This window comes from Myotis daubentonii, chromosome 10 (assembly GCF_963259705.1).
Source record: "Myotis daubentonii chromosome 10, mMyoDau2.1, whole genome shotgun sequence".
Lineage (NCBI taxonomy): Eukaryota > Metazoa > Chordata > Mammalia > Chiroptera > Vespertilionidae > Myotis > Myotis daubentonii.
This window is the reverse complement of record NC_081849.1, coordinates 41,032,666-41,049,037: the sequence shown is the minus strand read 5'-3', so window position 1 is coordinate 41,049,037 and position 16,372 is coordinate 41,032,666. Positions and strand designations below refer to the sequence as shown.

The 16,372-nt window shown below is 38.1% G+C and overlaps 1 protein-coding gene across 2 annotated transcripts in view; it reads left to right on the top strand.

The window, feature by feature from the left end:
- SEMA3E (semaphorin 3E) overlaps positions 1-16,372 on the top strand; it is a 228,956-nt gene that overhangs the window by 122,979 nt on the left and 89,605 nt on the right. For both annotated transcript variants that reach the window (XM_059712174.1, XM_059712173.1), the window contains exons 2-4: positions 1,586-1,746; positions 12,899-12,958; positions 15,662-15,781. In XM_059712174.1, coding sequence (XP_059568157.1) covers positions 1,586-1,746; positions 12,899-12,958; positions 15,662-15,781 — 341 coding nt within the window. The remainder of the gene's footprint in view (positions 1-1,585; positions 1,747-12,898; positions 12,959-15,661; positions 15,782-16,372) is intronic.

Sequence of the window (16,372 nt, the reverse complement as noted above, 5' to 3'; positions counted from 1 at the left end):
TTACATGTTGGAGCAGTCCAGCCCAGCATCAGCCTAGCTTGGTTTGTGTTCCTAGTTGCAACCCAGCAGTCCATTGCATGTGGGGTCCACAGGGCCACATGGCTATAGAGAAAGCATGGGAGAAGAGCTGAGAGATAGAGATAAAGATAGAGATAGAGATAGAGATAGAGATAGAGATAGAGATAGAGATAGAGATAGAGATAGAGATATAGAGATAGAGAGCACTTTTTTTCTTTAGGGGATTATGTATTTCCAAATTTTTGTGGTCCTGCAGTAGCCCTACCCGTTCTGACCAATGATCTTTGTCCCCAGGTTTGACTGACAGGCACCTTCCCTAGTCACGCCCACTTCACTGAGCATGCATCTATCTCCCCTTTGTTGGACCCCTTCCCTCAGGGACCTGTAGGGAATGGGCCAGTGGTTCCCTGCGAGTATGAAATTGAAGCTTCCTAGTGAAGCTGCCTACGTGACCATGTTTACAATGTGTCACCTTCCTTTCACTCCTTTCCTATTATTAATAACTGACTAATTACAATGGTATCAGTATTGGGGATGATATCCTCTCTCATCATCAAAGACTCTCATATATCGTTTACCAATCATAAGTACTGAACTGCTACATGCAATTAAATACCTTCAACAAGCAAACAAATGTATACACATAACGTGTTTCCCTGATTCTGACTTCCTAAATTACATGTATGTTAGTTAACACAAACAATTTGTAATTTCTGATGTTGGGAAGAATGCATAACAGTAGCCAAAACACAGTGGTAGAAAGTAGATCCCCACCGGGTTTATCACTCATTCCCCCTATACTGAATGCTACCATGGGTTACCTCATTGTATTAACAAACCTGATCTTTTCCGGACTTGAACAATTTGACTTTGGACATGACTTTCAAAACCAATTTCTGAGTTGGTGTTTATCTGGAATTAAAGGGGAATATTTATTGTAGATTTGGGATGTTTGTTGCACAAAAAGAAGTAAATATAAAAGTCATTAATGGAGTTTTTCACACAGCATTTTAAAGACTGTGAAGAGTAATTCTTTCTGTATTTAAAAACATAGGGTAAATACCTTAAGCTGAATTGAAGTTTTGAGATTCATAAACTTATAAAAGATTTTAACTCCTGCACATTAAAATATATTCCTAGTTGCACTCCATTTTTTACATAATGCACAAATATTTTTTAACTTTTTCCAGTTTGGAGATATAGTTGTGATATAACATTGTTGTTTAAAGTGTACCGCATATTGATTTGATATGTGTATATGTTACTAAATGACTACCTACCACAAGAAGTTTAGCCTCCAACAAGTCACATCGTTAGAATTTTTTTCTTTTGAAAGCTTTTACGAACTTTTCTCTTAGGAACTTTCAAATATACAATATATAATTGTTAATGCACGGTGTATTTTTAATCTTTTTGAGTAATACTTTTTACAACCTTTATATTTCTGATAAAATGAATGTAAGCTACACAGTTCCAATAGGTATAAAAAATGGAGCCATGAGAAAAGTATTATAAAGGTATTTTTGTTTTCTCTTGTGTTTAGCATTCATTTCCTTTTGCATTTCAGAGCTCTTGGAATTAAACAGAACATCAATCTTTCATAGTCCTTTTGGATTTCTTGATCTCCATACAATGCTGCTGGATGAATATCAAGAGAGACTCTTTGTGGGAGGCAAGAATCTTGTGTATTCCCTCAGCTTGGAGCAAATCAGCAATGGCTATAGAGAGGTATGGAAATATCAGACTGTATTTCAGGAGGGAAAGTAAAGAGGTGAGGGAGATCTTATCTTGCGTGAGTGTTACTAGGATTCTTTTTTTCAGTACCTAAGTGATACTTCTTTTGAAAAAATGAAGTATTCATTAAAATGAAATCACCTTGAGAAAAGTTTATGAATTGAGGATATACAACATTACACTTTTTAACACTGATCTCTGTACTCCCAGATGACCTCAGATTGGTGCATTTGACATCCCTCTTGCACGATGCTCCTTGTCACCGTATCCATTGTCCTGAAACTTGGGTTTGGAACATGCTGATTTATCAGCAGTCCCTGTAAGCTCTATCACTCCCCAAACCCCAGCCTTAAGAAATATGGATATAGCTAACTCATGTACTTCTGTTGGTACTATCAGTAATAAAGGTGGATGGTCTTTAAACCAGGTAGATTTAAAAATAATATTACAATAGGCAAGTGTCCAACATTTTTTGAGAAACTATTAGCTATGATAAGAAAAATAGCTCTTAAAGTCTGTACTTATGCAAAGTTAAATTGAGCTAAGTGGGTTTTTTTTTCCAGGCCCATATCAAACTTACATAAAACGTGTAGAAATATTTAGATGATAGTATTTTTTGGCATAAATATAAGCATCTATATATATATATATATAGCCAGCGACCATAACACCGGAATGACCTGAAGGACCGGTTGCTATGATGCCCACTGAGGCCAGCGAACCCACCCGATCAGGGGTGGGGCCAGCTGGCCAACCTCCCGTGGCCTGTCCCCCCAGCCAGCCCAGCCCCTGATCGGCCCGCCCCACCCTGAATCGCCCACAGCCTCTCCCCCCTGCCAGCCCCGCCCCTGATCACTCCCCCTACCCCAATATGGGGCGGGGCCAGCCAGTCAACCTCCTGCAGCTCCTCCTCCTGCCCAGCCCCACCCCAATAATGGCAGGGTTGACCAGCCAACCACTTGCAGCCCCTCTCCCTGGCCAGCCCTGCCCCTGATGGGCCCCCACCACCACATTCAAGGCTGGGGCCCATTGGCCAATGGCCCTCAGCCCTTCCCCCAAGTTGGCTCGGCCCTAATCGGGCCTTGATCAGGGCAGGCCAGCCGGCCAACCTCTCACTGACTCCTCTTCCCTACAGGCCCAGCCCTAATCCACTGTGATTGGGGCCGGGCTGGCTGGACCCCACCCATGCACGAATTCATGCACTGGGCCTCTAGTTTCTTTATAATTCACTTATTTATTATTGTGTGTCAAAATGATTGATGTTTATATTTGAAGGTCATTTTTATTAAAAATTTATGATTAAAAGCAGCATTCATTCATCCCTTCCAGTTCCTAAACCCAAGAAGAAATCACTTAAAATTATTTTTTTGTTTCTTCTGGTACCTACTCCCATATTTCTAAATAAAATTTTTGTACTGTTTTTTTGTGGGTTTTTTTTTTTTTTTGTATCATTGATTTTAGATGCTACCTGTTGATTTACTAGAAGTCAACTTAAGGAAGGTGAATTTTCTTCTCTTGCAGTACCTTGAGCTGGGCTCTGTTATTGTACACCACTTCACCAGCAACCTCTCAACCATCAGTTCCCCATTGCAAAATAGCTATTCCACAAGTTTTAATTAAGTAATAATTATTTACATTATTATAATTAGGAAAATAGATCACACTTTTTTCTTTTTTTGCAATTTTCTTATTTCCTGGGATTAAATATTATCCTCTATTTTTCATTTGCTTATATTTTTAATTTTCCCCAAACTCTGTACCAGAGTTTTTATATGCCTCTCAATATAATAAAACACATCAATTCCCATCAGTTCTAAATTTTTGGTGTTTTTTTTTTTTTAAATATATTTTTATTGATTTCAGGGAGGATAGAGAGGTTAAGAGGGTTAGAGAGATAGAAACATCAATGATGAGAGAATCATTGATCGGCTGCCTCCTGCACGCCCCACACTGGGGATCAAGCCCACAACCCAGGCATGTGCCCTGACTGGGAATGGAACCATGACCTCCTAGTTCATAGGTAGATGCTCAACCACTGAGCCACACCAGCCAGGACAGGTATTTAGCTTTTCTAGTGTGCAAAGCCAGTCAGCACTCATCTATATATTATAGAACTTCCAAATTGTTGCTGATATTTCTTTGGCAACTCTACTTAAGTTCTGTTTGTCCTTTTTGAATTATGACTTCTTACTTTTGTTTTAGTAGTATCAGAATGAAATAAAATCACATATTGTGTTCATCTCCAAATCTCTTTTTTTCTTCATCTTTAATTTTATTTTCTCTGTAGCTCTGAAAAAATATTATTGATTTCTCTCTTTCCTCTTTCTCTCTCCACATAAAACACACACACACACGCACACACCATCCTCACTTAATGCCTTCGGTTGGTTCTTGGAACTGTGGAGAAAGACATATAATGAAATCAGTTTAATTGTTGGACACAAAAGTTGAGTTCTGTGGCATCTCCTCAACATTATAATGAAATGGTATTATTTGAGGAACTGGTGTGTGTGTGTGTGTGTGTGTGTGTGTGTGTGTGTGTGTGTGTGTTGTACACATCCAGAAGATATACACCAGGGATCTGACACCCAGAGATTAAGAATCTGCATTATGGAAGTAGTTGTCCTTGGGTCAGGATTAGCTAACTCATAGAGTGGGAATCCACATGAATAACACGCTTTTAAGATGACTGTGTGTACACACAATCTCTTAACAATTTTCCTGAGCTGTTTCTTCCTATGTGGAACAAAAACCAAGAGATAGCATGTGATTGCCCGTTAGAGTGGAGGAAATTGAATCGCCTACTTATTCTCCTTTATTGTTTTGGCCTAATTGTACCTTCAGGCCTTTAATGCTGGAAAGATTGGCTTTTATGGAGGAAATGACCTGTAAAAACTCTGTAAGGGTAAGAGACCTGAAGAGTGATGAGGTTTTACGAACTGCATCTTAGGGAGCTAAATAAAATAGTGTGTGGCCATTGAAGCCTCAGGGTGCCATCCAGCAAGAATGTAGCCACAGATTATTAACTCGAATAACTTCCTTGTACTCAAGGGTGAATCCTCATTTTTGTGGGGCCTGAAGTGTGTATGATTTGGCGGACCTCTTCAGGAAATATAATTAATTCAAACTTACAAATTTCATAATTGCTAAAGCCCCTCCCAGAACCATGAAAGATTAGGTGCCACTAAGGACTCCTGAAGCTTAAGCTTCAAGACTATAAAATAAGCTAGAAATTATTTATAATGTAATGGAGAAGATATGTATACATATGCCATATATATATATTTCATAGATAGCATGTAACTCATGTATGGTCCAAATAAAATGCTAGGAAAGTATACAAAAGCTGGAGGTTGGGGTTTTCCTGGAGGATATATAATTTAAGTTGATTTTGAATGATAGTTGGAATTTTGGTTCAGACAGATTGGTGGTGAGAATAGACTGAGCAAAGGGGAAGAAGGACAGACATTTTGAGCAGTTTGAAATGATGACTCTTCACCTTGGCGGAAGTAGATAGGTGAAGTGAGGGCATGTGGTTGGGGACAGGGTACAGAGTTAAGGATAGTAATGTGGTTGTGACCAGATCCTGAAGAATAGTGACCCCTGTGCTATTGAAAATGATCTTCTAGGCCAGCGGTTCTCAACCTGTGGGTCGCGACTCATTTGGCGGTCGAACGACCCTTTCACAGGGGTCGCCTAAGACCATCCTGCATATCAGATATTTACATTACGATTCATAACAGTATCAACATTACAGTTATGAAGTAGCAATGGAAATAATTTTATGGTTGGGTCACAACATGAGGAACTGTATTTAAAAGGCCAGAAGGTTGAGAACCACTGTTCTAGGCAATACAGGAACCAGTGGGAGAGTCTGAATATGCCCATACCACATTTAGAAGTGGACTTTAGTGTGATTGTTTTAGCAACAGCATAGCGGATACATGGAAGGAAGAAGAGTACAAAGCCATGAAGCCAGGTAGCAGTTAGAATTTAAAGCCACATCCATCTGTCTTAGCAGCTTATGCTCTTTCCACTGTCACATTATTGAGAACCAGGCTACTGCTTTGGTGTGAACTTCATGTCTCCCAGATTGGTCTTGAGTGTACCGTTAGTTCTGCCTTTTGTTATAAGGTGTTTCTTTCCTATCAGTTCTTATTAGCTTTGCATGACCACACTTCAGTAATGGTTAACGAACTAGTGGGACAGTTAGATGTTGGTGATAGTGGTGGACAAAATCACTGACCAGTAGGAGAGGAACTGGAGCTCCTTTGTTTTCTTATGACAAAGGTTGAGAGCCCAGGACATTCTATCTGCAGCCACAGATGAGAAATTAGCTTGTCTGTGTTTTGTCCGTATAGCTCCTTGCAATCTGTGCACATTTGAGAATTATGAAAACTTTGTAAAAAAACAAATCACAATTATTAACTAGTTTGGAGTATAATATTTTCTTTATTTCACAAAGAAAGAAAAAGTGGATGTTTGTTTATTTAAGCTATATTTTATGGGACTTTATAGAATAGTTCATATTTAGTAATAAATTTTTTAAATAAACTTTCCCCCAGACTTTTTGTTTGTAAATTTCAAATTTTGTTTTTCTAAAATAATTCTCTCCACTATTATTTTAAGCTAAAATTACACTAGTTAATTTGGATACCTGTAGGTATAGCTCTGTTAAACACTTGTTTGTAATAATATTTATACTTTCTTATTTATTCACTTGATTCCACCAAAGGCAAAAAAATATATTTTAGAATTTAATTTTTAATTGAGTACAGAAAGATATCCTATATAATAAATGGCTAATATGCAAATCGACCAAATGGTGGAACAACCAGTTACTATGACATACACTGACCACCAGGGGGCAGATGCTCAACACAGAACCTGCCCCCTGACAGTCAGTGAGCTCCCACAGGGGGAGAGCTGCTCAGCCAGAAGCCCTGAGCCAGGCTCACAGCTGGCAAGTGCAGTGATAGGAGCCTCTCCCGCCTCTATGGCAGCACTAAGGATGTCCACCTGACAGCTTAGGCCCACTCCCCACGGGCCTAACCTGTCAGTAGGACATCACCTGAGGGCTCTCAGACTGCAAGAGAGTGCAGGCTGGGCTGAGGGACCCCCCCCCCCCCAATTGTACGAATTTCATGCACCGGCCTCTAGTTAAACTATAATTTATATATAAATGGAAGATGGTATTTCACATATTGAGGGCAATTTAGTAAATATCATCCATTAACAAGGACATGCATCAGACCAATAATATTTGTGTAGTTTTAATATTGTTTTAATTCAAATGCTTTGGAGTATAAACATTTCAAGTACAAATTGTGTCTATAATCCAAAATATTACAATCCTGTCATATAAAGTACTTGAATAATGACAGTCACTATAATTAAGTATAAAAGGATAAACACTAAGAAGGGTAATACTGGTCAGATTAAAGACTACCATTTATAAACCATTGATTGCTACCATTTATTATGACTCTTAATGTGTTATATTATTAAAATATATTCTCTGGATTTTAATGGTATTTATAGGACATAATAAATACATTGATGGACACTGGTACTATACACATATGTAAAGTATAGAAAGAAAAACTAAAATTTAAACATATTTTATTAGAATAATAGAATTAGGAAGAGAATATTAAGTATAATTATAATAGCATCTGAGTCAATTAAATATATTTCATAAAAAGAGACATATTAACTAAATAAATTTATTTTTTAATATCAAAGGAGATCATCTTTCTTTAGGACAACAGTTCTCAACCTGTGGGTTGCGACTCCTTTGGCGGTCGAACGACCCTTTCACAGGGGTTGCCTAAGACCATCCTGCATATCAGATATTTACATTACGATTCATAACAGTAGCAACATTACAGTTATGAAGTAGCAACGAAAATAATTTTATAGTTGGGTCACAACATGAGGAACTGTATTTAAAGGGCCAGAAGGTTGAGAACCACTGCTTTAGGTAATGAAATTATTTCTTTTTTGTTCATTTGTTCTTGCTCTACAAAATCTTGCATGTCAAAACTACTTGTAACAATAAATTGTTAAATCCTGAATCCTGATATAATTATGAGACTCAATAGGGAGTCCAGGAAAGATTACTTTGTAATTTAATTTTTATTTTATTTTTCTTCTTTGAGATATGCAAGAATAGTAAGTGGACTCTTAATGTGCATGGAAACAATTAAATTATATTGGGCTATTGTGATGAAATGATGTATATTTAACCTTTTGCTTATTGTACCTTTTTTGATGCAGAGAATGTGGAAATATCATTATACCCTGTTGTTTAATTGCCTTTAAAAATGTCTTGTGCAGAACAAATAGGTTAATTTTATGGGTTTTGTTGATGCTAAACTCTGGAGCAGAACCAAAAGACATTCTGTCTGCCAAAACAAATGAAGAAAATTATTTTACTATCTTCCCTTCCTAACATTTGTACATGATGGCTTTAAAATAACTCTCTATTTCCAGTGAGGTCTTTCTCGGTCATTTTTCTCACCTGAATGAACATCTGAATGCAATCCCTAGTCTGTGAGATTTTGTTTTAAATAAACCAAACCAATACAACAACAACAAAATACAACTTGAGTAAATCTATAATTACATTATTCTTTTGGAGAGTTCCAATGTGTTGGACTTTACAGTGTTGAGTGTTCATAATATAATCTCTACCTCTCCCTAGCTTTCATCTACCCAGAGTTATCTGGTTAAGATCCTTTTCTCTGCCCTCAGAAATCCTACCTCTCTTTCAAAGCCTGGATTATGGGTACAATCTTACAAATTTCCTTCCTCATTAAACTGCAAATTAATTTTCTCATTTATTTGACACTAAATACAATGTTTTCATGTCGCTGAATCTTATTTTTCAAACTTGACTATAATCTCCTTTAGTAAATTTCAAAGAATGTGATAAAGGTATGTGGTTAATACAAGTGAATCAATAGACGTTGTATAAGCAATGGCTGCATTTAAGACATTGTGCCATATGGGCATCGGCAGGGATACAGAAAGAAGTCACTGTCTTGCCCTTTGTAACTTATCTATAATAACAAAAGTGTAGTATGCTAATTAGACCTGATGTCCTTCAGGACAAAACCTGGGGGGCGAGGGGGGTGGGGTGGGACAAGGCCCTTGCACGAATTTCATGTGTTTCCCAACAAAACCTGAAATAATGATTTTGTACACTTGTCATTCTTGGGTTTGCTGCTAGAAACAACATATTCTGACAATCCTAAAAAAGCCATTTAATTCTTCACCATCATGTTATGTAGTATCTTTCTCTTCTCGGTCAAGAACTAAGCGTCTGCGATTTTATCTCTCTTTCAAGACATGTTAGCCTGTCATCATTTCACAGATACTGGCAGAAGACATGAGACTCCTGGGTCAGAGGCAAAGGACTTTATTACCCCCGGCACAGCATGCAGCGTGAGCTTTTCGTTTCTCCCTCAGGTTCCACGGGCGTGAAGCAGAGCAGCCTAGGTAGATGCCGCACAGACAGTGACTATGTGTTACACCCAATTAACCAGCCTCAAGCTTAGAAACTCTCCGTCTTCTAAAGGGACCGCTAGCAAACTTGTCCCAACTTCTGCCCAGAGGGATTCATTATTGTTATTATCCTGGTCCTGAAACAACTCTTTCATTTGCCCTGAAAGGAGGTTCTATCTTTATCTTCCAAGGCTGTTTGAAAAGATAGTGTGGAACAAAAGCTGTCAGTAGATGTGCAGAAATGCTATAGAGAATTGTCCTTACCCAGTGTACTGAAATAGTCCTGGAAATAATCATGATGAAGCAGTGATGTAGGAGAACATGGGGTGGCATGTTGAGGTTTTATTATTGGCCTGGATATTATTTTGTCATTGAAAACCTGAACTTGGCATAGGTTTTCAATGACGAAATAATACCCAGGTTATTGGTTAACCTATATAATATGTTGAAATTGTGGAAATACAGTTTTAAAAATTATTTTTATGATGATGAAAAAGGAATAAGAAGGGATGATACTATTCTAAGAAGAAAAAGCTCTGCATTTCATAAGTTAAGTATGTTAAGAATATAAAGCATTATTCTGAATTACAGATGAGGTATTCTCTAATTTATTCATAGCACTAAATGAATTAGTCATGAAAATCTTTACAATGATAGATGATCCTAAAATGAATTTGTATTTTCTTTACACACACACACGTTTTCTAGCATATCCTTTTGAATAATGTATGCATCCACAGTAAAATCATAATTCAAAACCAAACTGAATCTCAAGTTAGAAAGGATTTTAAAATTATCTGAGAAAATCTATCCCTTGGTGCAAAATTCACCCTTTTCCACCCCCCCCCCCCAAATAATGGCTCAGTAAAGTTTGTAAACTTCAGCTTCACTGCCAGGATCCCTGCTCTATAATGGTGTTAGTGCCTCTCCTCATTGTTGTATTAATGTGATATTTTTCCCAAATCATCCATGATCCACTGATTGATTAACTGCTACAATCAAGAACTTTAATTCGCCGAAACCGGTTTGGCTCAGTGGATAGAGCATCGGCCTGCGTACTGAAAGGTCCCAGGTTCGATTCCGGCCAAGGGCATGTACCTGGGTTGCGGGCATATCCCCAGTAGGAGGTGTGCAGGAGGCAGCTGATCGATGTTTCTCTCTCATCGATGTTTCTAACTCTCTATCTCTCTCCCTTCCTCTCTGTAAAAAATCAATAAAATATATTAAAAAAAAAAAGAACTTTAATTCTAGGATTTTATGCATGGGGCTTTCCTCTTTAGTTGATTTTATTTTATATCCCACTTTTGGTCTTTGTCTTTTTTCTGTCACAACATCCTATCTAATAATAGACAAACATGGTAATTGACCGTACCTTTGCTACGCCTCCCATTGGCTAATCAGCATGATATGCAAATTAACCACCAACAAAGATGGTGGCTAATTTGCATACTGCAGGCAGGGCGGGCCGGCGCGAGCTGCCATCCGGGCCCCTGTGTGCCACCTAAGCCCCAACCCCAGCCGGGACCCCCGTGTGCAGCCCTGCGCACCAGGGCTTGGCGGCGAGATTGGCCCAAGGAAGTCCTATTCTTGCAGGAATATTCCTGAAACAGGCTTCTAGTAAATATAAAAGTTCATGTGTTTTCTTTTTTTAAAAAACCTTTAATGTTGAAAGTATTACCTATGTCCTCCTTCCCCCTCCCTCATTGACCCCTTCTAGCCCACCCCTGTTTTCATTTAAAAGTTCCTATGCTCACCCTAGCCGGTTTGACTCAGTGGATAGAGTGTGGGCCTGTGGACAGAAGGGCTTCCGGTTTGATTCTGGTCAAGGGCACATACTAGTACTTGGGTTGCAGGCTTGATCCCCAGTAGGGGGTGTGTAGGAGGCAGCTAATCAATGATTCTCTCTCATCATTGATGTTTCTATCTCTCACTCTCTTCCTTCCTCTCTGAAATCAATAAACATATATTTTTAAAATCTGGACTAGGAAAGCAAAATAACACCTTCTGCTGAATATTGTTAGTAAGAAATTGGAGGGGCTACTACATCAACAAGAACATAAAAGTAACATTATATGCCTTTAATTCAAATCATAGAGTGTGTATGCCAATGATAATAAATGTAATCATATAAGGATTATCATAATAAAATGCTGTTGTCCCCATTTTTACAAATTCCCAATATTTTTCATGTATCAGGGACTGGATTTGTCTACATGATGTAAGCGGTAAATGACAAACCTCTTCCACTTCTAGCACATAAGTGCCTAACCTGGTAGGCACTTATGGGGCACAGCATCAAAAAAGCTTAAATCTTGATCATCTATGGGATTAAAACATATATATCAGATTTCAAACACTAAAATGGCTACAGGGGCCAGTCAGGTAAAAGAAAAGTCTGAAGCAAATCGGAGTGTCTGTGCCATTGAAAACTTCAGACATTCAACCCCAGAGGAATGTTGCCACACCGGAATGCAAGCCTGTTGCCTGTCTGTCTTCACATTTTTCTAGAGAAACCAGAAAGATGGGTTTTTGTGCAAAAGCCCTTATTTTTGAATGTTGGGTACTAATTTAAAAATAATTAAGTAGTGCGCTCACTAAGTAAAAAGCACATTCAGTCAGCAACATCAAATATGTAGGTTGATAAGCATAACAGCCTTCCAGGCCAGCAGAATGCAGCATGGGTTGGAGGTGGGCAGGGCAGAAGGAGATATCAGTGAGAGATAATAGAAATATTTTGTGAACAAACAAATGACCATGGAAAAACAGTCTGGAATGCTGGCATAGGCCAGACAATAGAGTCTACTGACAGGAAACCTTGACACTGGGTACCAGGAAACTATACATGAACTCTTCTCAACCTAGGCCCTGAGGACGTTTAACCTGAGGAAGAAAAGGTTATTTTTCAAACTAATTTCTTGAGAGTCCCAGGCTACTCTGCTGGGCAATTTCTATTCCTTCACCAAAATGTTGACTTGAGAATGGATTGCTACCCATGACCCCAGCAAAGTGCGAGGTACAATGGTAGATAAAAAGAGAAATGGATGATGTGTTCTCTCTTCAAGGAAGAGAAGAATAAATTTGAAATACAGTGAAAAAATACCTGAATCCAGTGGGAAACGGGCAGAGTTAATGTTTTAAAAAGTAAAGACCTGCAAGTAGTGTATTAGGCGATACGTTATAAATAAGTAGGGTCGTTAATCCTTTAATCCTTTCATGCAGCAACTGTTACTGAGTCCAGCACACACCAAGTCCGGGCCAAGTGGTAAAAATGCAAAGGGAACTCATGGAGGGCCTGGCTTAAAGGGACAGACGGGTTTAGGAGGCAGACTGGACTGCAGATGTTATGTGAGGTAGGTTAGGGACAGAGCAGCTGCTTGAAGCGTGTGCAGGCTCCGAAGGACTGAGACATGAGGTGAACCTTCAAACAGTTAAAAATAATAGTGTAGCATGACGTGAAAGCGCAAAGATAAGTGTCTTTATTATGCAAATAATGATGTAAAGGAGATTGTCTTGTTTTATCCTTTCAGAAAATAGAACAAAACGAAAATGTGTGAAATTGCAGAAAAAAGGAAATGGTTTTTTAGTGTGGTTTATTTTTATATGCAGTTGCATAATCGTACATTATCTTTTCTTTCAGATACACTGGCCCAGTTCAGCACAAAAAATAGAAGAATGCATAATGAAAGGAAAAGATGCAGTAAGTATTATTCATTACAAATTAAGTAAATCATCAATATATCTCTCATCAATCACAAAAGACTGAATCCCTAACTTTTTTTGCTTTAAAAATTATATATGCTATTTATTCTCAAGAATATATATACAAACATATATACTTATATTATATACAATATATGTATATACAATATTTAAAAATTAATTTCAATGTAGAATTAGAATAAAAGGAGTTGAGATGCCATCCCTAACTTCGTTTTTATTTTGTTTTATTATATTAATCAACTCAGTTTTATAAATTCCTTATACTAATGTTTATTTCCTATGTATTTGGGGAAAAAAAATTGTAGGTAGTGTTTTAATTTGAGGAAAAACTAAGCACACTCTGGGAGATTTCATTTCCTTTTGTTTAGTAAATTAGAAACATGCAGAAACAAAAGGAGAAAGAAAAAATAGTTTGAAGAAAGAAGGCAAAAGCAGTAAATATGCCTCACATATTTCACATATTGTTGAAGGGTCTCTCCTGCTTACAGGTTCAGCATTCCACTTCCCCACAGCTTCTCTGCAGTGCGTGAGTGGGGACACGTGACGGCAGCACTCTCCCTGTCAGAGTTGGGAGCACACTAACACATGAGTGAAGGAGTGACCTTCACCTGCTCAGCGAAGCTGGCCAATGACACCATGCACACCTTTGGAGAAAGGCATGCACATCTCCTTTTGAAAGTTAGCTTATCCTGTTTTTCAGGAAGAAAGCAAAAGACTCACACACATTATGCCAACTCAGTTCTCTGTAGTAACTGGGTCCCAGCCAAGGAATGAGTCAAGACATTCTTGCTGCCTTGGTCCTCAGTGTGATGCTGGCGAATTGAACACACTCTAAGGCTATGTCAATCTAAGCCCGGCTGCGCCAGAATGTGGGCTAATTGGCTCAGTCAAGATGCGTCGGTGTTTCAACAGGTGAAAAGCAGGCACTTATAGCAATACTAGAGGCCCGGTGCATGAATTCAGGCATGGGTGGGGTACCTAGGCCTGGCCGGTGATCATGGCCTATCAGGGCTGTCTCACCCAGTCCTGATTGGGGCCAGGCTGATTGGGGCCAGGCCGATTGGGGCCTGCCAGCCTGGGTGATGGACCACAGGAGGATGGCTGGCGGTGGGGAGGGACCAGCGGAGGTTGGCTGGCCATGGGAGGTTGGCTGCGGGAGCACACTGACTACCAGGGTTTTAATGTTTTAATCTGAGTTGAGCATCTGCCCCCTGGTGGTCAGTGCACATCATAGGGACTGGTCGGCTGGTCATTCTGGTCCCTCAGCTGTAACAGTCGCTTAGGCTTTTGTATATATAGATGAGACTAGAATATTTTCTCCACGCCTGGGGGAAAATACATTATTCCACTCTATGGGTCACCCATAGAATAAAATGCTACATGAGTGGGAAATTGAAGAAATAAATATGTGCCTGGGTAATCAGTTCAGTAATGCTATAACCTGAATCATTTATGATGAGATGGTTCTGCTGGCTTTTCATCCAAACAGTATCTTATCAGAGCCTTTAAAGCCACAGTCTGTCCTCATAAAATATTCTCTCTACTGATTAATGCATTATTGCATGTATCAATGTCAAAATAATATTTGCCATTTAAAGGTTTAGTATTTCTCTAATAATTTGTTTTAAATGAAGTAATAATACCTAATTTGTCAACAAGGTATTTGCTGGAATTAATTTTGCCAAATTGGTTTGAAGCAATTTTAAATATTTTTCCATTCAGCTTACTGATCATAAAACTCTCCTAGTAATTGTGTATTAGAACTTTGTTAAGTGTAATATGTATTCGATACTGTGTTTGATTAACTGGGGAATACAAAGATGTGTAAAATAAACATTCTGTTCTCAAAAAGCTTCCAGTTGATTACCAGTGAGGCAAACTGGAGTTCTTGGGCCAAATGTGGCCTGCCATAAATAAAGTTTTATTAGAACATAGGCATCCACACTCATTTGTGTATTGTCTATGGTTGCTTTCATGCTGTAACTGCAGAGATAAGTAATTGCAACCACAATGTAAGTAGTAGAGATCAGATCCCCATTGAACTAAATATGTCCACTATATGATCCTTTGTAGAAAAAGTTTTCTGATCCCTCAACTATGCTCTTCTTGTAATCACTATAAAATGTTATTTTTATTGGCTAGTTTTCTATTTACTTGGAAATTCTCTATTAAAGTGCTTTATGTAATTTAATGTTTGAAGATATGATTTATTTCCCCAACATTAAAACTCTGTAAATGCTCTAAAGTCTGTATCTGTTTTCTTATGAGTAAAGACGCTTTTTCTAATTATTGGTTTTCTAACTTTATGCTGAATCATTGTTTATATGTACTTTCAAAAAATAACAACATTGGGACTAACTTAATTACGTAGTGGAACATATTCAAATTTCACGCTTGAATAAATTTCCGAACAGTGTTTTTTTAAAATTTCTCAGTGCGTACTAGAATTCATGAAAATAATTCACTCCCAGTATTAAATGGAAGTCCTACATCGCTGCTAACAAAAAAGGCTCATCCGTCACCCAGGTCTCTTCTTCCTCTGCTCCTTGTCTTTTTTTCACCTGCACCTTTTGCCTCCTCTAGCCAGGGAAGACTTAAATTCCTGGGGTTAGGAAACGCAAAAATAAAAAAGGGTTTAACATTTTTATTCCACTAGCCACTTCTTTTTTTTCTGCTCCAGAGTGAATGTGCAAATTATGTTCGGGTTTTGCATCACTACAACAGGACACACCTCCTGACCTGTGGCACCGGAGCTTTCGACCCACTTTGTGCCTTCATCAGAGTTGGGAACCATATGGAGGTAAGATGATTTCATTTACTGTTGTCAATAAAAATAATGATGAGAATTATTTGTTTTCAATGAAAAGTTGTGGGATTTCCTTTGATGAAAGAGAAAGGCATTTAGAAAATACTGATTCTGTTTGCTTGAGTCAGAGAAATAATCGCTCAGGGCCTTTAAAATCGTTGTCAACCGTAAAATTTGTGAGCCAGTTAATTCTTACTGTATTCACTCACTGAACAATTTCATTTCCTTAATTTGCCCACTTAAAAGTATTTGTTAATATGAAATTATGTTCTCTATTGTGTTGTTATATAATTTTTATTAATGTAACCACCAAACTGGAATGAACATATATATAGATTTATATATGCATGTACATATAAATAAATTTATAAGAGTACAATTACTACATATAGTATTTTATAAAAGACTTGTTGATTCTGTAATTGTTCCTTCATCAAGTGAGGTAGGGAGGTGGAATTGGAGGTAGGGAGAGATTGCAAACTGATAAATTAAGAATGAGTGGGTGAGAGCTATATGTCTCATTTCCCACACCCCATCACTAGGCTTGTTAGTAAACAAAAATAGGTTGAAATATAACCTATCTTA